At 37.3% G+C, this 24,637-nt stretch overlaps 1 protein-coding gene across 2 annotated transcripts in view; it reads right to left on the reverse strand.

Moving 5' to 3' along the window:
• DAG1 (dystroglycan 1) overlaps window positions 1–24,637 on the reverse strand; it is a 107,998-nt gene that overhangs the window by 33,102 nt on the left and 50,259 nt on the right. For both annotated transcript variants that reach the window (XM_077129311.1, XM_077129310.1), the window contains exon 2: window positions 13,379–13,779. In XM_077129311.1, coding sequence (XP_076985426.1) covers window positions 13,379–13,657 — 279 coding nt within the window. In that variant the 5' untranslated portion in view covers window positions 13,658–13,779. The remainder of the gene's footprint in view (window positions 1–13,378; window positions 13,780–24,637) is intronic.

The following is a 24,637-nucleotide window of genomic DNA, read 5'->3' on the forward strand; positions in this document are numbered from 1 at the left end:
ATTTGCAAGTGTTTCCTGTTGATTCTGTTTCTCTAGAGAACCCTAACTAATGCACTGAACTTAAAACTTATTACAAAGCCCCAGTAATAAAACAGCTTGGGGTGGGCCATGGTGGCTCACGGGCAGAGTTCTCGCCTGCCATGTTGGAGACCCAGGTTTGATTCCCGGTGCCTGCCCATGTAAAAAAACCAAAACGAAACAAAACAAAAAACAGCATGGTATTGGCACAAGGACAGATATGATACAGACCAATGGACTCGAACTGAGGGCCCAGCCACATTTAAGGCTAACAGATTTTTTTTTTTACATTTCTTATTGTAAAATATATATACAAAGCAAAGAAAGAAGAAAAGCAATAATTTTCAAAGCACACTTTAATAAATTAGTCACAAACAGATCCCAGAGCTTGTCATGGGCTGCCATTCCACCATTTCAGATTATTCCTTCTAGCTACTCCTAAGCACTGGAGGAGAGATGGAATATTAATATAATGATTCAGCAGTCATACTTGTTTGTTAAATCCTATTCTCTCTGTTATACCTTCTCCTCCTCCTCTGATCCCTCTCTCAACCCACAGGGATCCCTGGGCAACACCCATTCTGACTTTTTCATGTTGAAAAGGGGTGTCGACACTAAAGGATAAGGGGATGTAATTAACTGATAATCTTGGAAAGGCTGGTCCCTCTGGGTTTCAGGATTTATCTAACGTAGGAACCCTCCAGGAATTATAGGTACCAGGGAAGCAAACTTAGTGCATGAAACCTTTATCGAGTCTCAGTTCAAGCCCTAGGTGTTCTCAAGAGTCAACAGTAGTGACACTGGTTGGGGTTTAGCAAACCATGGCAATCAGCACTACCTAGCTGAATTCTGCATAATTGAAGTTGCATCCAGAATAGCTTCTCAACTCCACTTGATCTCTTTGCCACTGATGCCTTAGTTTATTAGGCATCTTTTAATGCCTCTTCTCCTCTCCTTGGTTCAGAAGGCATTGTCAATCCCACGGTGCCAGGACCAGACTCATCCCCGAGAGCCAGGCATTCACCCCTGAATGTCACGTCCCACGCACTGGGAGAGGACAATGACTTTCCTTGCCTAGAGGGAGAGGTAGGGCACATCTGGGGAACAAAGAGGCTACCTGGAAAAAACTCACAGGACTCGCCAGGCGCAGTCTTAAATTTCCCCCACAGCAACAAGTTTCGTAAGGGAAAGCCTTAAAATCAAGGACCTGGCCCATATTCCTGTAAGTCCCCAATAGCTGAGAGGGTACCGGGGCTTCCCAGATGGGAAAGTTCAATGGTTCCATATGCACATTTATTTCCCCCCTTTGGACCCTGAAGGGACTCCACCAACACCTCCCAATTATCAGCCCACCACAGTCTGAGATGTGTCCCAGCATTACACTAAGCTACCCAGAATTACAAGGCTTCATTCCCATTCTAGCCCCTGTTTCCTTATAAGCATTTTCTAAAGATGACCACACCATTCTTCCAACTGATTTTTGACAGAAGGGCAAAGACCACTCAACTGGGAAAGAATAGTCTCTTTAATAAGTGGTGTTGGGAAAACTGGATCTCCACTTGCAAAGAATGAAGGATCTGTACCTCACATAATATACAAAATCAACTCAAAATGGATCAAAGACTAAATGTAAGAGCCAGAAGTATAAAACTCCTAGTAGAAAATATAGTGAAGCATCTTCAGGACCTTGTGGTAGGCAATCGCTCTTAGATTTACACCCAAAGCAAAAGTAAATATAGAAAAACAGGACCTCATTAAAATTAAAAACTTTTGTGTATCAAAGGACTTTATCATGAAAGCAAAAAGACAACCTACAGAACTGGAGAAAATCTTTGGAAAGCTTAACAGCCAGAATATGTAAAGAACTCCTAAAACTCTACAACAAAAAGACCACAACCCAATTAAGATATGGGCAAAACAAGAGAAAAACAGCCCAAATGTCTATCAACAGAAGAGTGGCTAAACAAGCTGTGGCATACACATACGATGGAATATTATGCAGCTGTAAGACAGAATGAAGTTATGAAGCATGTAACAACATGGATGGACCTTTAGGACATTATGCTGAGTGAGATTAGCCAGAAACAAAAAGACAAATACTGTATGGTCTCACTGATATGAACTAATATTAATGAATGAACCTGGAGAATTTCAGTTAAGAACAGAGACCATCAGGAGATAGAAATAGGGTAGATATTGGTAACTGGAGCTGAAGGGATACAGATTGTGCAACAGGACTGATTGTAAAAATTCAGAAATAGACAGCACAATACTATCTAATTATAATACAATAATGTTAGAACAATGAATGAAGCTGAATGTGAGAATGATAGAGGGAGAAGGGCTGGGGGAACAAATGAAATCAGAAAGAAAGACAGACAGTAAAGACTGAGATGGTATAATCTACAAATGCCTAGAGTGTACAATGATAGTGACTAAATGTACAAGTTAAAAAATGTTTTTGCATGAGTAAGAACAAAAGGAATGTCAATATTATAGGGTGTTGAAAACAGATGGTAATTCATATTTTAAAACTTTAACTTATGTGTGAGATTACAAAAACTGTTTATTTGGTACAAAATTTATATCTTGACTAGTGTGTCTCCTAACATAACTGAACACCATAAGTACATGGAACCTTGAGTAGGGCATGAGATTTTGTAGGTTTGTCTAGAGTGATGCCCCAATAAATCCCAGAGTGATTTGAATAGTGAATAAAAAAGTATTTGCAATGTCCCCTTGGGGGAATGGTTTGAAAAAGGGAAAATTTAACTTCCCCATTTGGAGGAGGCATGATATTCTTGCAAACAGTGGGGACAACAAAATCAATAGGCCAAACCCTCAATCTTGGGGTTTGTTCATATAAAATTTATCCCCACAAAGGACAGGCTAAGCCTATTAAAATTAGGCCTAAGAGTCACCCCCAGAGAGAACCTCTTTTGTTGCTCAGATGTGGCCTATCTCTCAGCCAACAAAGCGAGCAAACTCGCTGCCCTTCCCCCTCTCTATGTAGGACATGACTCCCAGAGGTGTAAACCTCCCTGGCAGCGTGGGACAGAAATCCTAGAATGAGCTGGGACTCAGCATCAAGGGATTGAGAAAACCTTCTCGACTGAAAAGGAGAAGAGAGAAATGAGACAAAATAAAGTGCCAGTGGCTAAGAGTTTCAAATAGAGTCAAAAAGTTACTCTGGAGGTTTATCCTTACACATTATATAGACAAGCCCTTTTTAGTTTAAGGTGTATTAGAGAGGCTAGAGAGAAGTGCCTGAAACTGTAGAGCTGTGTTCCAATAGCCAGGTTTCTTTAAGATGATTGCATAATGATATAGCTTTTGCAAAGTGACTGTGTCATTGTAAAAACCTCGTTCTGATGCTCTGTATTAGTTAGGGTTCTCTAGAGAAACAGAATCAACAGGAAATATTCGTAAATACAAAATTTATAAAAGTGTCTCACATAACCATGGGAACACAGAGTGCAAAATCTGCAGGGCAGGCTGTGAAGCTGACAACTCTGATGGAGGGTCTAGACGAACTCCACAGGAGAGGCTAGCCGGCTAAAGCAGGGAAAAAGCCTGTCTCTTCTGAATCCTCCTTAAAAGGCTTTCAGTGATTAGATTAAGCATCACTTATTAAAGAAAACACTCCCCTTGGCTGATTACAAATGGAATCACCTGTGGATGTAGCTGATGTGAACATGATTGAATTCTATGAAATGTCCTCATAGCAAAAGACAGGCCAGCACTTGCCCAGCCAGACAAACAGGTACCACCACCCGGCCAAGTTGACACATGAACCTGACCATGACATGCTCCTTCTATCTACCTTATCGACAGATGAGTAAAACATATGGACTAAAAATAAATAAATAATAGGGGGAACAAATGTGAAAATAAATTGGGTAGAGGGAAACACTAGTGGTCAATGAGAGGTAAAGGTAAGAGGTATGGTATGCATGAGTTTTTTCTTTTTATTTCTTTTTCCGGAGTGATGTAAATGTTCTGAGAAATGATCATAATGATGAATATGCAACTATGTGATGATATTGTGAGCCACTGATTGCACACCAAATATGGAATGTTCTACGCTAAGAATATTCGTGTTGTGTGTTGATAGGTTTTATTAATTAAAAAAAAAAAGTGGCAGGTACAGTACAAGAAATGTGAATACCAAAAAAAAAAAAAGATAAATGCAAAAATCTTGAATAGCCATCTCTGCAAAAAAGATATACAAATGGCCGAAAAGCACATGGAAAGATATTAAACATCATTATCCATTAGGAAAATCAAATTAAAACAACAGTTAGATATCATTTCACAACCACTAGAATGGCTATTAAAAAAAAAATACAAATTTGGAGAGGATACAAATAAATAGGAACACTTGTTTGCTGATGGAAATGTAAAATGGTACAGCCACTATGGAAGACAGTTTAGCAATTCCTCAGTAAGCATAAAATTATCATATGACCCCACAATCCTACTTCTAGATATATACCCAAAAGAACTGAAAGCAAAGACTCAAACGGTTATATGCACACTGATGTTCATAGTGGCATTATTTCCAATTGTCACAAGATGGAAGCAAGCTAAGTGTTCATCAACCAATGAAAGGACAAGAAAATACATATACACACAGAATAGAATATTATTTATCATTAAAAAGAAATGAAGCAGAAAAGTGAGAGAAGATGGCGGCTTAGTAAGACGCGCGGATCTTAGTTCCTCCTCCAGAACAGCTACTAGGAGAGTAGAAACGATACAGAACAGCTCCTGGAGCCACGACAGAGATCAAAAAGACAGCGTACCCCATCCTGGAACGGTTGACTGGCTGAGAGAACCTGCTCCGGTGAGATCGCCGAGGGGCGCGGGCTTTCCCGGGCCGGGACAGCAAGCGGCCAGAGTCCCTCCCTTCCTTCCCGGGCCAGCTGGGACAATTGGACAGGCGGTCACCTCAAGCCCCGGCAGCTGGCGCCCCCCCAACGCGTGGCCCCCCGGACCAACTGGGAGAATTGGATCGGAGATACCCAGGCCGCGGAGAACGGTGACCGGGGTCCCTTCCAAACACGTGACTTTCCGGTCCGGCTGGGAACGGTGCACTCTCCCGGGCCACGGCGGCTGGTGCCCTCCCGCCACGCTTGGTACCCCGGGCCGACTAGGAGATTCGGACGGGCGCTCTCCCGGACTGTGGCGGCCGGCGACCCTCCCCACGTTTGGATCGCCGGGCCAGCTGGCACTCTTCCAAGCCGCTTCGGCTGGCGAACCTCCCCCAGGGCGAGAGTTTTCCAAAGTTAAAGGACCCACACCACCTTTTACTGGTGGGACCCGCAGACAAACGTGTGCCACGAGCGCCACCTACTGGGCAGGATAAGAAAAACAGAACCCAGAGATTTCACAGAAAAATCTTTCAACCTGTTGGGTCCAACACCCAGGGAAATCTGACTAAATGCCCAAACGCCAGCAGAAGATAACGGATCACGCTCAGAAAACTGAAAATATGGCCCAGTCAAAGAACAAACCAATAGTTCAAGTGAGATACAGGAGCTGAGACAACTAATGCTGAATATACGAACGGAAATGGAAAACCTCTTCAAAAACGAAATCGATAAATTGAGGGAGAACATGAAGAAGACATGGGCTGAACAAAAAGAAGAAATAGAAAAACTGAAAAAACAAATCACAGAACTTATGGAAGTGAAGGATAAAGTAGAAAAGATGGAAAAAACAATGGATACATACAATGATAGATTTAAAGAGACAGAAGATAGAATTAGTGATTTGGAGGATGGAACATCTGAATTCCAAAAAGAAACAGAAAGTATAGGGAAAAGAATGGAAAAATTTGAACAGGGGATCAGGGAACTGAAGGACAACTTGAACTGCACAAATATACGTGTTGTGGGTGTTCCAGAAGGAGAAGAGAAGGGAAAAGGAGGAGAAAAACTAATGGAAGAAATTATCACTGAAAATTTCCCAACTCTTATGAAAGACCTAAAATTACAGATCCAAGAAATGCAGCGCACCCCAAAGAGAACAGACCCAAATAGGCATTCTCCAAGACACTTACTAGCTAGAATGTCAGAGGTCAAAGAGAAAGAGAGGATCTTGAAAGCAGAAAGAGAAAAACAATCCATCACATACAAGGGAAACCCAATAAGACTATGTGTAGATTTCTCAGCAGAAACCATGGAAGCTAGAAGACAGTGGGATGATATATTTAAATTACTAAAAGAGAAAAACTGCCAACCAAGACTTCTATATCCAGCAAAATTGTCCTTCAAAAATGAGGGAGAAATTAAAACATTCTCAGACAAAAAGTCACTGAGAGAATTTGTGACCAAGAGACCAGCTCTGCAAGAAATACTAAAGGGAGCACTAGAGTCAGATACGAAAAGACAGAAGAGAGAGGTATGGAGAAGAGTGTAGAAAGAAGGAAAGTCAGATACGATATATATAACACAAAAGGCAAAATGGTAGAGGAAAATATTGTTCAAACAGTAATAAAACTAAATGTTAATGGACTGAATTCCCCAATCAAAAGACATAGACTGGCAGAATGGATTAAAAAACAGGATCCTTCTATATGCTGTCTACAGGAAACACATCTTAGACCCAAAGATAAACATAGATTGAAAGTGAAAGGTTAAGAAAAGATATTTCATGCAAATAACAACCAGAAAAGAGCAGGAGTAGCTATACTAATATCCGACAAATTAGACTTCAAATGTAAAACAGTTAAAAGAGACAAAGAAGGTCACTATCTACTAATAAAAGGAACAATTAAACAAGAAGACATAACAATCATAAATATTTATGCACCGAACCAGAATGCCCCAAAATACGTGAGGAATACACTGCAAACACTGAAAAGGGAAATAGACACATATACCATAAAAGTTGGAGACTTCAATTCACCACTCTCATCAATGGACAGAACATCTAGACAGAGGATCAATAAAGAAATAGAGAATCTGAATATTACTATAAATGAGCTAGACTTAACAGACATTTATAGACATTACATCCCACAACAGCAGGATACACCTTTTTCTCAAGTGCTCATGGATCATTCTCAAAGATATAGACCATATACTGGGTCACAAAGCAAGTCTTAACAAATTTAAAAAGATTGAAATCATACACAACACTTCCTCAGATCATAAAGGAATGAAGTTGGAAATCAATAACAGGAGGAGTGCCAGAAAATTCACAAATACGTGGAGGCTCAACAACACACTCTTAAACAACAAGTGGGTCAAAGAAGAAATTGCAAGAGAAATTAGTAAATACCTCGAGGTGAATGAAAACGAAAACACAACATATCAAAACCTATGGGACGCAGCAAAGGCAGTGCTAAGAGGGAAATTTATTGCCCTAAATGCCTATATCAGAAAAGAAGAAAAGGAAAAAATTCAGGAATTAACTGTCCACTTGGAAGAACTGGAGAAAGAACAGCAAACTAACCCCAAAGCAAGCAAAAGGAAAGAAATAACAAAGATTAGAGCAGAAATAAATGAAATTGAAAACATGAAAACAATAGAGAAAATCAATAAGACCAGAATTTAGTTCTATGAAAAAATCAATAAGATTGATGGGCCCTTAGCAAGATTGACAAAAAGAAGAAGAGAGAGGATGCAAATAAATAAGATCAGAAATGGAAGAGGAGACATAACTACTGACCTCACAGAAATAAAGGAGGTAATAACAGGATACTACGAACAACTTTACGCTAATAAATACAACAATTTAGATGAAATGGACGGGTTCCTGGAAAGACATGAACAACCAACTTTGGCTCAAGAAGAAATAGATGACCTCAACAAACCAATCACAAGTAAAGAAATTGAATCAGTCATTCAAAAGCTTCCTAAAAAGAAAAGTCCAGGACCACACGGCTTCACATGTGAATTCTATCAAACATTCCAGAAAGAATTAGTACCAACTCTCCTCAAACTCTTCAAAATAATCGAAGTGGAGGGAAAACTACCTAATTCATTCCATGAAGCCAACATCACCCTCATACCAAAACCAGGCAAAGATATTACAAAAAAAGAAAACTACAGACCAATCTCTCTAAAGAACATCGATGCAAAAATCCTCAATAAAATTCTAGCAGATCGTATCCAACAACACATTAAAAGAATTATACATCATGACCAAGTAGGATTCATCCCAGGTATGCAAGGATGGTTCAACATAAGAAAATCAATTAATGTAATACACCATATCAACAAATCAAAGCAGAAAAATCATATGATCATCTCAGTTGATGCAGAGAAGGCATTCGACAAGATTCAACATCCTTTCCTGTTGAAAACACTTCAAAAGATAGGAATACAAGGGAACTTTCTTAAAATGATAGAGGGAATCAACAACACACTCTTAAATAACAAGTGGGTCAAAGAAGAAATTGCAAGAGAAATTAGTAAATACCTAGAGGCGAATGAAAATGAAAACACAACATATCAAAACTTATGGGACGCAGCAAAGGCAGTGCTAAGAGGGAAATTTATTGCCCTAAATGCCTATATCAGAAAAGAAGAAAAGGCAAAAATGCAGGAATTAACTGTCCACTTGGAAGAACTGGAGAAAGAACAGCAAACTAATCCCAAAGCAAGCAAAAGGAAAGAAATAACAAAGATTAGAGCAGAAATAAATGAAATTGAAAACATGAAAACAATAGAGAAAATCAATAAGACCAGAAGTTGGTTCTATGAGAAAATCAATAAGATTGATGGGCCCTTAGCAAGATTGACAAAAAGAAGAAGAGAGAGGATGCAAATAAATAAGATCAGAAATGGAAGAGGAGACATAACTACTGACCTCACAGAAATAAAGGAGGTAATAACAGGATACTATGAACAACTTTACGCTAATAAATACAACAATTTAGATGAAATGGACGGGTTCCTGGAAAGACATGAACAACCAACTTTGACTCAAGAAGAAATAGATGACCTCAACAAACCAATCACTAGTAAAGAGATTGAATTAGTCATTCAAAAGCTCCCGAAAAAGAAAAGTCCAGGACCACACGGCTTCACATGTGAAAGAAAGAATTAGTACCAACTCTCCTCAAACTCTTCAAAATAATCGAAGTGGAGGGAAAACTACCTAATTCATTCTACGAAGCCAACATCACCCTCATACCAAAACCAGGCAAAGATATTACAAAAAAAGAAAACTACAGACCAATCTCTCTAATGAATATAGATGCAAAAATCTTCAATAAAATTCTAGCAAATCGTATCCAACAACACATTAAAAGAATTATACATCATGACCAAGTAGGATTCATCCCAGGTATGCAAGGATGGTTCAACATAAGAAAATCAATTAATGTAATACACCACATCAACAAATCAAAGCAGAAAAATCACATGATCATCTCAATTGATGCAGAGAAGGCATTTGACAAGATTCAACATCCTTTCCTGTTGAAAACACTTCAAAAGATAGGAATACAAGGGAACTTCCTTAAAATGATAGAGGGAATATATGAAAAACCCACAGCTAATATCATCCTCAATGGGGAAAAACTGAAAACTTTCCCCCTAAGATCAGGAACAAGACAAGGATGTCCACTATCACCACTATTATTCAACATTGTGTTGGAAGTTCTAGCCAAAGCAATTAGACAAGGAAAAGAAATACAAGGCATCAAAATTGGAAAGGAAGAAGTAAAATTATCACTGTTTGCAGACGATATGATACTATACATAGAAAACCCAGAAAAATCCACAACAAAATTACTAGAGCTAATAAATGAGTACAGCAAAGTAGCAGGCTACAAGATCAACATTCAAAAATCTGTAGCTTTTCTATACACTAGAAATGAACAAGCTGAGGGGGAAATCAATAAACGAATCCCATTTACAATTGCAACTAAAAGAATAAAATACCTAGGAATAAATTTAACCAAAGAGACAAAAAACCTATATAAAGAAAACTACAAAAACTGCTAAAAGAAATCACAGAAGACCTAAATAGATGGAAAGGCATACCGTGTTCATGGATTGGAAGACTAAATATAGTTAAGATGTCAATCCTACCTAAACTGATCTACAGATTCAATGCAATACCAATCAAAATCCCAACAACTTATTTTTCAGAATTAGAAAAACCAATAAGCAAATTTATCTGGAAGGGCAGGTTGCCCCGAATTGCTAAAAACATCTTGAGGAAAAAAAACGAAGCTGGAGGTCTCGCGCTGCCTGACTTTAAGGCATATTATGAAGCCACAGTGGTCAAAACAGCATGGTATTGGCATAAAGATAGATATATCGACCAATGGAATCGAATAGAGTGCTCAGATATAGACCCTCTCATCTATGGACATTTGATCTTTGATAAGGCAGTCAAGCCAACTCACCTGGGACAGAACAGTCTCTTCAATAAATGGTGCCTAGAGAACTGGATATCCATATGTAAAAGAATGAAAGAAGACCCATATCTCACACCTTATACAAAAGTTAACTCAAAATGGATCAAAGATCTAAACATTAGGTCTAAGACCATAAAACAGTTAGAGGAAAATGTAGGGAGATATCTTATGAATCTTACAACTGGAGGCGGTTTTATGGACCTTAAACCTAAAGCAAGAGCACTGAAGAAAGAAATAAATAAATGGGAGCTCCTCAAAATTAAACACTTTTGTGCATCAAAGAACTTCATCAAGAAAGTAGAAAGACAGCCTACACAATGGGAGATAATATTTGGAAATGACATATCAGATAAAGGTCTAGTATCCAGAATTTATAAAGAGATTGTTCAACTCAACAACAAAAAGACAGCCAACCCAATTACAAAATGGGAAAAAGACTTAAACAGACACCTACCAGAAGAGGAAATACAGATGGCCAAGAGGCACATGAAGAGATGCTCAATGTCCCTGGCCATTAGAGAAATGCAAATCAAAACCACAATGAGATATCATCTCACACCCACCAGAATGGACATTATCAACAAAACAGAAAATGACAAGTGCTGGAGAGGATGCGGAGAAAGAGGCACACTTATCCACTGTTGGTGGGAATGTCAAATGGTGCAACCACTGTGGAAGGCAGTTTGGCGGTTCCTCAAAAAGCTGAATATAGAATTGCCATACCACCCAGCAATACCATTGCTAGGTATCTACTCAAAGGACTTGAGGGCAAAGACACAAACGGACATTTGCACACCAATGTTTATAGCAGTGTTATTTACAATTGCAAAGAGATGGAAACAGCCAAAATGTCCATCAACAGACGAGTGGCTAAACAAACTGTGATATATACATACAATGGAATATTACGCAGCTTTAAGACAATAAATTTATGAAGCATGTAATAAGATGGATGGACCTAGAGAACATTATGCTGAGTGAGTCTAGCCAAAAACTAAAGGACAAATACTGTATGGACCCACTGATGTGAACCGACATTCGAGAATAAAGTTGGAATATGTCATTGGTAACAGTCCAGCAGGAGTTAGAAACAGGGTAAGATAATGGGTGATTGGAGCTGAAGGGATACAGACTGTGCAACAGGACTAGATACAAAAACTCAAAAATGGACAGCACAATAATACCTAATTGCAAAGTAATCATGTTAAAACACTGAATGAAGCTGCGTCTGAGCTATAGGGTTTTTTTTTCTGTCTGTTTGTTTGTCCTTTTTTTTTTGTACTATTATTATTATTTTTATTTTTTTCTCTATATTAACATTCTATATCTTTTTCTGTTGTTTTGCTAGTTCTTCTTCTAAATCGATGCAAATGTACTAAGAAATGATGATCATGCATCTATGTGATGATATTAAGAATTACTGATTGCATATGTAGAATGGAATGATTTCTAAATGTTGGGTTAATTTTTTTTTTCTTTAATTGATAAAAAAAAAAAAAAAAGAAATGAAGCAAGTCATGGGTGGCTCAGCAGCAGAATGCTTGCCTTACAGGTTTGATTCATGGTCCATGCACCCCCCCCAAAAAAAGAATGAAGCGAATGCACAACTATATGATGATACCGTGAACCACTGATTGCACACTTTGGATGGTTATATGGCCTGTGAATATATCTCAATAAAATTATATTTCAAAAAAAGGAACAAAATTCTGATTCATGTGATAAGATGAATGAAACTTGAAGACCTGCTGAGTGAAATAAGCCAGACACTACAGACAGATATTATATGATCTCACTGATATGAAATAATTAGATTAAGCAAAATCATGGTGTCAGAATCTAGAATCTAGACTACCAGGGGCTGGGTTGGAATAGGAAATGGGGAGTTAATGCTAAAATTTTACAGATTTTCAATTTGAGTTGATTGTAAAGTTTGGGTAATGGATGGTGGTGATGGTAGCAAAAGTAAATGTTATTAACAGCACTGACGTTAAAAGGGGAAATTTTCAGTTGTATATATGTGCGGGTTGGAAAGTATTATGTACCCCAAAAGAGACATGTTTTTATCCTGATCCAATCTTTTGGGGATAGAATGGCTGCTTAGGGTGGGAAACTCTGACTGGATTGTTTCCATGGAGATGCAAGACAAACAATTGTGGGTATAACCTTTTGATTAGATCAAGATGTGATTCTACCATTAAAGGTGGGTCCTGACTAGTGTCCTGTAAACGGGGAAACATTTTGGAGAAACCGCAGATGCAGATGCTTGGAGAATAGTTGCTTCAGAACAGACAGAGACACAGATGTTTGGAGATGCTTAGGCAGAGGGAGCAGATGCCTAGACATGGGCAGAGTCCAAAAGATGTCACCATGTGCCTTCCCATGAGATGTTAAGCAAGCCAGAACCCAGAGTTATATGTCAGAGGAGCTAAGTGAAGGCCCACAGACTCTGAGAGAGGAAATCAGAGGCATCAGAAGCTGGAAGCAACAGAACCAGGAACAAAGACCAGCAGATGCGAGCCAAGTACCTTCCCATATGAAAGACAATGGCCTTTCTTGATTCAAGGCATCTCTTCCTAGATGCCTTAGTTTGGACATTTTTCTGGCCATAGAACAGTAAACTTGAAATGTAATAAATTCCCTTTATAAAAGCCATTATATTTCTAGTGTATCGCATTCTGGTAGCTTCAGCAAACCAATGTAATATATGTTATGAGAATTAAAATATTTTTTAAAATCCATGGAACTCCACAGAACAAACAGTGAACGCCAAATTAAACCATGGACTATAGTTAATATGTAACACATACTACACCAATGCAAGGGGTCACTAAGAAGGTAGAAAATGGGAATTGTGTTTCATGCTTGATTGTTCCATAAACCCACAACTTCTCTATTTTAAAAAAAAAGGAAATAGCATTAGGACTAAAATGGAAGATGAGAACTCTTTCTCATTTACACTTTTATATCCAATCTCACCTTGATGACTTCTCCACTGGTGGCAATTAAGTCTGTTGGAATGGTGACTCGAAATGAGCGCCCAACAACAGCCATACCATCAGGAATGCCAACCACTGTAGGAACAGCCTCATGGAGGTCTGAGAGCACTGAGTGCATGGATGCTTCAAGCTGGTTCTCCCAGTCCCTAATGGCTTCCGAGGCTTCACTGGGCCAGTGGGACTGAGCCACAGCCACCATAAGCAGAAGGAGAAAGGTCCTCCCCCAAAAGGGGGCCAACAGAAAGAGGCACAGAGACATTCTCCTTCCAGACCCAAGTCTGCTCAAGCTGATAGTCTTGATAAAGAAGAAAGGGATTGATGTCGTCCCAGAGCTGGATCTTCACCCTCTGCACACCTGCTCCATCCCAGAGCACCCACAGCCTGAAAAAGAAAAAGAGGAGATTTCAGCAATCCCTGTTATTTCAAAGTCATGCATAGACACTTACTACTCCCAAGAGTTCCTGCCAAAAATATGGGCTACCCTAATTCCAATTAATTTTCTCACTTGGTACTATAAGTAAAAAAGCCACCAGCCAATTGTGGCTACCAATCACTGAACTGTGGGGACGGTACAAACTGAGAAGTATTTTTTTTTTTCTGAGAAGTATTTTAAGTGTATAATACACACCAGATTTCAAAGACTTAGTATGAAAAAGGAATGTAAAAATATTGAATTAATAGTTTTTTTAAAATTAAATATGGTTACTTATTAAAACGATATTTGGGAAATACTGAATTAAATAAAACAAATTATTGAAATTAATGTCACCTACTTATTATTAGTTTTTTCATTAGATACCAAAAAATTTTAAATGACATGTGACTCACATTACATTTCTGTTGGGCAGCACTGCTCCAGACCTAACTTATAGTTTACAGGAAATAAAGAGGCCACGAGGAGACAATCAGACAAATCTAGAACATGAGAACTTTCTCAAGATGACTGACATGGTCTTGTCAAACATCATCGTCACTAAAAGCAAGGAGGTTGTTATAGATTTAGAGACAACATCAAGATACAATATGTATATCCTGACTGGATCCTGGAAATACTGAGGGAAAAAAAAAACAACTCTCCAAGGGATATCTGGAAAATACTGCATGTGGCTGGACATTAAACTTAGTGTTAATTTTCTTAGGTGAGAAGATGACTCTATTGGAGTCTGCCCTCAATCTTATGAGATGTATTTTGAAATATTTAGAAATAAAGTATCAAAAATGGTTCAAGAGGAAAAAAAGTGTATACCTGTGTGTGCATGTGTTGACACAGAGAAAAAGCAGTGTGACAAAATGTAACAATAAGTCTTTAAAAAATTCTTTTGAAAAGACCAAATATATACACAGAGAAGTAAAGCAACTGCCCACTCCCCACACCCCGCATCCCCAAGCACTACCACAGAACTCATTTATTAAACACACATTTGCTACCCACTTCTAATAGAGTGTCTAGAGCCCTGAACAACCCACTCTTTCCCTCAACCCCCAGTGCTTCAGGCAGCTGTTGAGTATTTGCTATAGGCTGGCAGACACTCCTGTGGGACTTGCAGGCTTAAGGGCACCCACAGGTGATCATGGCCATCAAAAGCAATTTCTCATTTTGGAAAAGGATTAAGCCCTGCCCTAAGTCAAGGCTGCCAAGGAACCAACTCAAAATTTCTAGAAAACAAGGCCATTGAAACAGACCACATAATCTAAAGTCAACAAAAGTCCAAGCAAATCCTAATGCTACTGTTCTTGTTTTGGATTTTGCTATTCCTGGTTTTGTTTTGTTTTATGATTAAATTCAACCAACTCAATCTGAAATTCATGCAACAAAGCTGAAGACCAAGAAAATAAACCAATTTTGAAATAAAGCAATTTTAAAAGTTGTAAGATTTATTATAAAGCTATTATATTTAAGGCAATGTCACACGGGGCAGGGCAGACAAGTGGACTGTAAAACCCAGGGTAAGAGCCCCAAATCAGCAAATGTACTGTCCAGTCAAAGGCGCTGGAGGAAGTAGCCCCTACAAACAAAATAAATCCCAGGTAGATTAGATACCCAAAAGTAAAAATCAGAATTTTTAAAAGTTTAGAAGAAAATATAGAAGACAGGATAAGGAAGAATTACTTTTAAAACACACCAAAAGACACAAAATACAATGAAAATTTCCAATTCTGGAAAGATGGAGTAGACATATTTTTCCCTGTTCCTCATACTAAGCACAATCAAAACTCTTGGATATAATATATTAAATAAATACATGATTCTAAAAGTAGAGAGAAGGCAGACCAGCTCCTTAGAACAATACAGGGGTGAATTTCCTAGGTTTTCTTAGTATTTCAGAATTAAAAAGCTCCAACAAATGGACAGAGGTATGGCATATTGTTATCGGGATTATAAGTAATAGTGCCAGGTTGGTTGAAATGAAGTCACATATGTCACCAATTAACAACACAAATTTAAATAAGTTCTTGCATGAAATACTACAAAGGTACAACTTTTGTACAAAGAGTTAACAGCAGAGGGATGTATGATGAAAAATTATCTATTACAAGCCAAAAACTACAGTTAACAGTAATTACTTAACATTCTTTCATCAACAGTAACAGGTGTACGACACCAATACTAGAGGTGAATAATGGGGGGGATAAGGGATATTTTGTTTTGGGGGGTTTTCTTTTGGTGTATTTATCTGTTACCTGTCTCTTTGGAACAATGAAAATGGTCTAAAATTGAGTGATGCCAATTGCACAACTAAGCAATGATACTGAGACAATGATTGCATGGTTTAGATGGAATATATGCTATGTAACAATATCTCAATAAAATCTCCAAAACACAAGCCCCAACAAAAGTCTGCTCTCTCTAGTCAAAAGACCAGGAAAGGGGAAGCCTGGCATGACAGAAAACTTGTAGATAATAAAAGCTCTATTCCAACCAACCACCATAGAAAAAGTGGCCCCATCCCACCCATGCCAGCAAAGGCCAAGTGGGGAGCATAAACTCCCACTCTGGCAAGGTTGTAACAAGGTACCCCAAATACTCCTACTGGGATAGTGTCAAAGAAGGTCAAGTAGGGATCTAGGACTTTTGACCAATAATGAGGCACTACATCCCTCCTTAGTGTCATAACATCAGTGGAAATCATATGGGGAGCCTGGATTTATTTCTGTCCCCATGTGGCAGTAAGGAGGTGGTATTAGGGAACTAGGGGATAATCAGAACTTTCACCATCACCAGCGGTAACGAGGCCTGGGGAGCCAGAACTACCCACCTTGCCAAGCAGTAAAGAGGATTCTTCCCCTAAGGTGTCAATGCGGGAGTGGGGAACCTGGACTTCTGCCTCCACCTGGCAAGAATGAAGTCATATGTCCTGCCCCCTTCTTCTGTCAGAACAGAGTCTGAGAAACATAGCTACAACAGAATCCAGAGTCTCAGAATAAAATCCGAAAATTTCCAGATTTCAGTAGAATATCATTTATCATATAAAGAACTAAAAAGATCTCAGACTGAATGAAAAAAAAAGACAATCAACAGATACTTACACCAAGATTACAGAGGTAATCTTAAACAAAGGTTTTAAAGTGCCCGTAATAAAAATGCTCCAATAAGCAACTGTGAACATTCTTGAAACAAATGAAAAAGTTGAAAACCGCACCAAGGACATAGAGAGCCTCAGCATATAAACAGAAGATATAAAGAAAAACCAAAGGGAAATTTCAGAACTGGAAAATACAATTGAAAGAAAATACTCAGTAGAGAGACTCAACAGCAGAAAAGAGGAGACAGAGAAAACAATCAATGAACTGGAGGATAGAAAAATAGAGATTAGCCAATCTGAACAACAGAAAGAAAACAGACTGGAAAAAAAAAAACACGAACAATGCCTCAGGGACCTGTGGGACTATAACAAAAAGTCTAACATTTGTGTCATTGGTGTCCCAAGAAGAGAGGAGAAAGAGGGGCAGAGTTAAAAAAGCACTTGAAGAAATAATGGCTGGAAAATCCCCAAATTTGGCAAGAGACATAAATCTATAGATTAAAGAAGTTGAGTGAACCCTAAACAGGATAAAGTAAAAAAAAAAAAAAAGCCATGCCAAGACACATCATAATTACATTTCCACACACAAAAAACAAAATCCTGAAAGCAGCTGTGCTAGTTTGAATCTGTGGTGTACCCCAGAAGAGCTATGTCCTTTAATCCTCTTTCAATATGCTGGGTGGGAGCTTTTTGATCATCTATAGAGATGTGACCCACCCAATTGCAGGTGATAACTTTTGATAAGATGTGTTTCCACCCATTCAAGGTGGGGAAGCTTACTGGAGCCTTTTAAGAGGGAACAAATTAGAAAAGGTTTAGAGCCCACGTAGCCAGAGACCTTTGGAGATGAAGAAGGAAAATGCCCTGGGGGGAGCTTCATGAAACAAGAAGCCTGGAGGGAGAGCTGGCAGATGTCACCATATTCGCTGTGTGCTTTTTCAGCTGAGAGAGAAAGCCTGATCATCATCAGCCTTCTTGAATCAAGGTATCTGTCCCTGGATGTCTTAGTTTGAATATTTCTATAGCCTTGGCTTTAATTTGGACATTTTCACAGCCTTAGAACATGCAAACTTGCAACCTAATAAATTATCCTTTTTAAAAGCCGTTCTGACAGGGGTGGTGGAGATGTGCAAGGATAGTCCAGTGGTAGAATTCTCACCTGCCATGCAGGAGAGCCGGGTTCGATTCCCGGTCCCTGCACTTCCCAAAAAAACAAACAAACAAGCAAAACAAACAAACATTCAACAAATGGTGTTGCAATAACAGTATACTCACATGGAAAAATAATGAAATGTGACCCTGCCAAATAGCATACACAAACAATCAAAAAAATACATTTAAAAGCCATTTTGTTTCTGGTATATCACATTCCAGCAGCTTTAGCAAACTAGAACACAGCCAGAGAAAAATTATACCTTATCCGTAAGGGAAAAACAATTAGAATGACTGCAGATATTTTATCAGACATCAGGGAGGCTAGAAGGAATATTTTTCAAGCGCTGAAAGAAAAGAACTGTTACCCACAATCCTATAAAGAGTGAAAATATCCCTCAGAAATGAAGGGGAAATCAAAATATTCTCAGATGAAAGAAAACGAAGAAGTTGCTGTCAATCAATCTATCCTAAAAAAAATGGCCAAAGGAAGTTCTCTAAACAGAAAATAAATGATAAAAGAAGGCACATCAGAACCTGATGATGGAATAAAAAACACAGTAAGTAAAAACCTGGTTAAATACATAGGCTTTCCTTCTCCACTTATTTTTTTAGAATTATGCTTGACAATTGAAGCAAAAATTATAACACTCTCTAATGTGGTTCTAAATGCATATAAAGGAAACATTTAAGAAAAGTATACTGTAAAAGAGTGAAGGTAAAGGGACATAAAGGGAGGTAAGATTTCTTTATACAATTCAAGCTAGGACAATGATAATATCAATAGACTGTAAAAAGTTATGTATACATAATGTAACAGCCAGAGCAAACACTAAAAAAGCTGGAAAGAGACACACTCAAAACCATATAAATAAAAATGGAATCCTAATAACTGTTCAGTTAATCCACAGGAAAGCAGGGGAAAAAGAGTATAAACAGAAAATAAATTTTAAAAGGGGCAAAATTAAGCTCTAGCATGTCAATAATCACATTAAATGTAAATGGCTTAAACACAAATGAAAAGTAAGATTATCAGAGTGGATTAAAAAAAGGTTGTTACACAAAACATACTTCAAATATAATGATACAGGCAGTTTGAAAGTAAAAGGATGGAAAATGGTGAATGATGCAAATACTAAAAGAAGTTAGTAACAGTGATATTAATATCAGATAAAGTAGACGTCATAAAAGTACCAGAGACAGAGGGGAACACAACATAATGAAAAAGGATCACTACACCATGAAGACACAAAAATCTTAAATGTGTATGTACATCAAATAGAGCTGCCAAATGTGAAGCAAAAACTAACTGAAGTAAAAGGAGATACAAACATATCAATAGTGAAATTAGAAACTTCAGTACCACTCTCTCAATAATCGATGGAACAACTAGAAAGAACGTCCACAAGGAGACAAAAGAACTCAGGGTCTAATAAAAATTTATAGAATGTTCCACCCAGTAACAGCAAAATACACATTCTTTTCAAGTGCCCACAGAATATCCTGTGATATAAAATAAACCTCAACAAATTTCACAGAAGTGAAATCAGACATTTCAAAAACTTAAAAAAAAAGGGGGGGGGGCTCCTAAACATGCTAAAGAACCAAAGGAAACCATGAACAAAGAACTAAAGGAAATCAGGAAAACAATCAATGAACACAAAGAGACTAACAATAAAGAAATGAAAATTATGAAAAAGAACCAAGCAGAGCTAAAGATCAGAGTAACAGAAATTAAAAATTCCCCAGAGGGGTTCAGCAGCAGACTGGAGCTGGCAGAAGAATAAATCAGTGAACTTGAAGATAAGATAAATGAAACCACCCAGTTTGAGGTGCACAAAGAAGAAAGAATGAAGAAAAGTGAACAGAGCCTGAAGAACCTGTGCAATACCACCAAGTGTACCAATATATACACTGTTGAAGTTGCAGAGGAAGAAAGAAAGGGGCAGAGTGAATATTGCAAGATATAATGGCTGAAGACTTCCCAAATTTAATGAAAGACAGGAATATACACATCCAAGATATTCAAGAAACTTCAAATAGGATAAAGTCAAATAGACCCATATCATGCCGTATTAAAATCAAACTGTCAAAAGCCAAAGATAAAGAATTCTGAAAGCCTCAAGAGAGAAATGTCACATACAATAGAGCCTCAATAAGATTAAGTGCCTATTTCACATCAAAGGCAAGAAGACAGTAGGAAGACATATTTAAAATGCTGAAAGCAAAAAATTGCCTACCAAGAACTCTGAACCTAGCAAAAATGTCTTCGAAAATGCGGGAGAGATTAAGATATTCCCAGATAAACAAAAGGTGAGGGACTTTGTCCCCACTAGACTGGCCCCACAAGAAATGCTAATGTGAGTTCCACAGGTTGAAAGGAAAGGAAACTAAACATTTGACTGAGATGACATAAAGAAATAAAGACCTCCAGTAAAGGTAATGACATAGATGAAAATAAATGCCAGTACTATTGTATTATTTATTTGTAACTTCATTTTTCCTTCCTACAGTATCTAAAAGGCAAATGCATAAAATGTAATAATAAATCAATAGTTCAGGATTCATAATGTATAAATATGTAATTAATGACAAGAACTACATGAAGGTAGGGCACAGAAACAGTTCATGTATGCTACTGATGTTGTTAAACTGGTATCAAAGAAAACAAAATGTGAGAGATATAGTATGTCATATTTAAGCCTCATGGTAACCACAAAGAAAACATTAGAGAATATGCAAATTCATAAAGATAGAAAGTAGAATACTGGTTACACGGACAGGGGGCAAGGGCAATGGGTAGCTAATGCAAAATAAGTGTAGGATTTCTGTTTGGTACAAAGGGAATGTTACTGCAATGGATAGTGGTGAGGGTACTGCAACTTTGTGAATGTGACTAATCTCACTGAATGGGAGGGTTGGGAAGGGAAGATTTATGTTGTATATATATTTACATAATTAAAAAAAAAAGAAGGAAAAACTAAAGAGATAATAACAATTAAATACAATACATGATATTGGATAGGATCTAAGAATGGACGAGAAAAGGCTCAAAAAGACATTATTGAGACCTAAGAAAAAACTGGAATATACAATGTAAGCTTACAAAGCTTAAACTAAAGCTGAAATTTCTTCACCTTAAGGTAATTACATAAGTGAATATCCCTGTTCATGGGAAATCTGCATGGAAATATTATGTATTCCATGATGGAGTATGTGTTTAACCTGCTCTCATTTATTCAGAAAACTATACAGATAGATAGAGAGAGAGAGAGAGAGAGGGAGAGATGACAGATAGATAGAATAATAAGGCAAAAGTAGCAAAACATTAAAATCGGAGGATCTGGAAAGCTGAGGGGATGGGGGTATGCTGGAATTCTGTTTGTGGAGTTTGTAATTTTTTGTATTGTATAATATAACATACATACAAAGCAAAGGAAGAAAAAAGCAATAATTTTCAAAGCATACTTCAACAAGTAGCTACGAACAGATCAAAGTTTGTCATGGGCTACCATTCCACCATCTCAGATTTTTTCTTCTAGCTACTCCAAAACACTAGAGGCTAGAAGGAATATTAATATAATTCAGCAGCCATACTTGTTTGTTAAATCCCATTTTCTCTGTTATGCCTCCTCTTTCTCCTTTAACTCTCCTCCCAATCTATAAGGATTTGGGGGCAATGCCCGTTCTTTCTCATGTTGAGAAGAGGTGTCCACACTAAAGGATAGAGGGATGTGACTGATAATCCTGGAGAGGCTGGTCCCTCTGAGTTTCAGAAAGTTTGTATTATTTTAGCAACTTTGCTTTAAGTTTAAAATTATTTCAAAATTTAAGTTGTTCTAAAATTTTTCAAAAAATAAACTGAAATCATACAGAGTATATTCTCTAAGCACAACAGAATTGCACTAGAAATCAGTACCAGAAAGATAACAGAAAATCTCCAATTAGGAACTAAACAACACACTTCTACCTAATCCATGGATCAAAGAAGAAGTCTAACAGGAAATTTTTAAAAGTACATTAAACAAATGAAAATAATACATATCAAAATTTGTGGAACACAGCTAATGGAGTGCTTAAAAGAAACTTTATAGCACTAAATCAGAAAAAAGAAAGTCTCAAACCAATAATCTATGCTACCACCTCAGTAATCCGGAAAAGGCAAAATATAAAGTGAAAGAAAGCAGACAGTAGAAAATAATTGAGGTAAGAACACAAATCCTGAAATCAGGAAAAACAGAGAAAATAAATAACACAAAGCACTGACTCTTTGAAAAGGTTGATAAAAATGATAAATCTTTAGCAAGACTGACAAAAAAAGGGAGAAGACACAATTGCCAGTATCAGAAATCAACAGGAACTATCACTACAAACCTTAGATTACAAAAAACTCCATACTCATAAACTTGATAATTTAAGACAAAATGGATCAATTGTTTGGAAATCGCAAACTACAAATCACCCAAAATGATATAATTTCTATTAAGGAAACTGCATTTGTAATTTTAAAAACTCCCACAAAAAAAAAACCTTTAGGCCCAGATGGTTTCACAGGAGAATTCTACCTTGCTTAAAGAATTAATACCAATTCTAAATAATCTCCTCCAGAAAATAGGAAGAAACAATTCTCAATTCATTTTATGAAGCTAGTACCTGATACCAAAACCAGACAAAGACAGTACAAATAAAGAAACTATAGACCAATATACTTCATGCATGTAGACAAAAAAGTCCTTAACAAAAATATTATCAAATAAAAGTCAGTAAAATAAAAAAAGAATTACATACTGTAACCAAGTAGGTGTATTTCTATTTGCAAGACTGGTTCAATATTTGAAAATCAATCGATGTAATTCACCCTATCAATAGGCTAATGAATAAAAATCACACGATCAAATCAATTGATGCAGAAAAATATATTTGACAAAATTCAACACGCCATTCATGATAAAACTCTCAAAAAAAAAAAGGAAGGAAGAAACAAAGGGGGAACTTAACATGAAAAAGAGCATCAAAAACCTATAGCTAAGGTTATACTTAATGATGACCAAATGTTTTCTCCCTAAGGTCAGAAACAACGCAAGAATGTCTGCTCTCACCATTCTTCTTCTACATAGTGCTGGAAGTTCTAGCCAGTACAATTATACTAAAGAAAAGGAAATAAAACGCCGTTTGGAGAGGAAAAAATAAAAACTGTCCCTATTTACAGGTGACATGGCTGTCAATATAGAAAATCCCAAGAAACCTACCCAAAAACTCCTAGAAGTGATAAGTGAGAACAGCAAGGTATATAAAATAAGCACACAAAGCTTTTTGTATTGTATTTCTATATACTAGCAATTATATTTCTACATACTATCAATGAACATCTGGCTACCAAAACTAAAAATACAGTGTCATTTAAATGGCTCAAAATGGATTTTTAAACAAAACATGTACAGGACTTGCTTGCTGAAAATGATACAGTGGTGTTCAAAGAAATAAAAGAGTTAAATAATGAGACATACTATGCTCGTGGACTGAAGCATTCAACATAGTAAAGATGTCAATTCTCTCACCAAATTGATATACAGGTTTACAGTAGGCTGATAATGGGAGCCCAAAGATATGTTCTAATACTAAAACCTGTAAATGTTACCTTAAAAGGGAAAATGGACTTTGCAGATGTGACTAAACTAAGGATTTTAGCAAGGAGAGATAATGCTGGATTATCTGGGTGGGCCCTAAATCCAATTACAAGTGTCCTTATAAATGAGAGGCAGAGAGAGATTAATAAACACAGAAGAGAAAGTAATGTGAAGACAGAGGCTGAGATTGTGGAGTAATGCAGCCACAAACCACGGAATGCCGAGGAATGCTGGCAGCCACCAGAAGCTAGAAGAGGCAAGAAATGGATCTCTCCCAGAGTACCCAGGAGGAATGCATCCTGCGGAAACCTTGGTTTCCTACTTGCAGCCTCCACAATTGAGAGAGAATACATGCATGTATAAATTTAAGCCACTAGGTCGTGGTGATTTGTTATAGGAAACTAATTCAAGGTTTAACGCAATTACTATTAGAATTCCAACAAGATTTTTTTTGTAGATATACACAAGATTATCCTAAAATTTATATGCAAAAGCAAAGGAAACTAGAATATACAAAGTAACCTCAAAAAAGAAAAATAAAGTGAAAGGAATTATTCTACCTGATACCAAGATTTACTGTATTTATTTTATAGCCATAGTAATCAAGACTGCATTGGTGGAGGGATAGATACATATGTAGATCAATGGAAAAGAAAAGAGAATCTATACAAATATGCCCAACTTATTTTTGGAAAAGGTGTAAAATTAATTCAATGGAGAAAAAAATAGACTTTTTAACAAATAGTGCAACCCAGATGTCCTTAAATGAGTGAATAGTTATATGAACTGTTTGCTATATATCCATACTATTGAGTACTACTGAGCAATTAAAAAGAAACAAACTATTGATACACTAAACAACTTCGATGAATCTCAAGGGAATTAAGCCAAATGAAAAAAAGCCAATCCCAAAAGGTTATATACTATATGATTCTA

Source organism: Tamandua tetradactyla, chromosome 15 (assembly GCF_023851605.1).
Source record: "Tamandua tetradactyla isolate mTamTet1 chromosome 15, mTamTet1.pri, whole genome shotgun sequence".
NCBI lineage: Eukaryota > Metazoa > Chordata > Mammalia > Pilosa > Myrmecophagidae > Tamandua > Tamandua tetradactyla.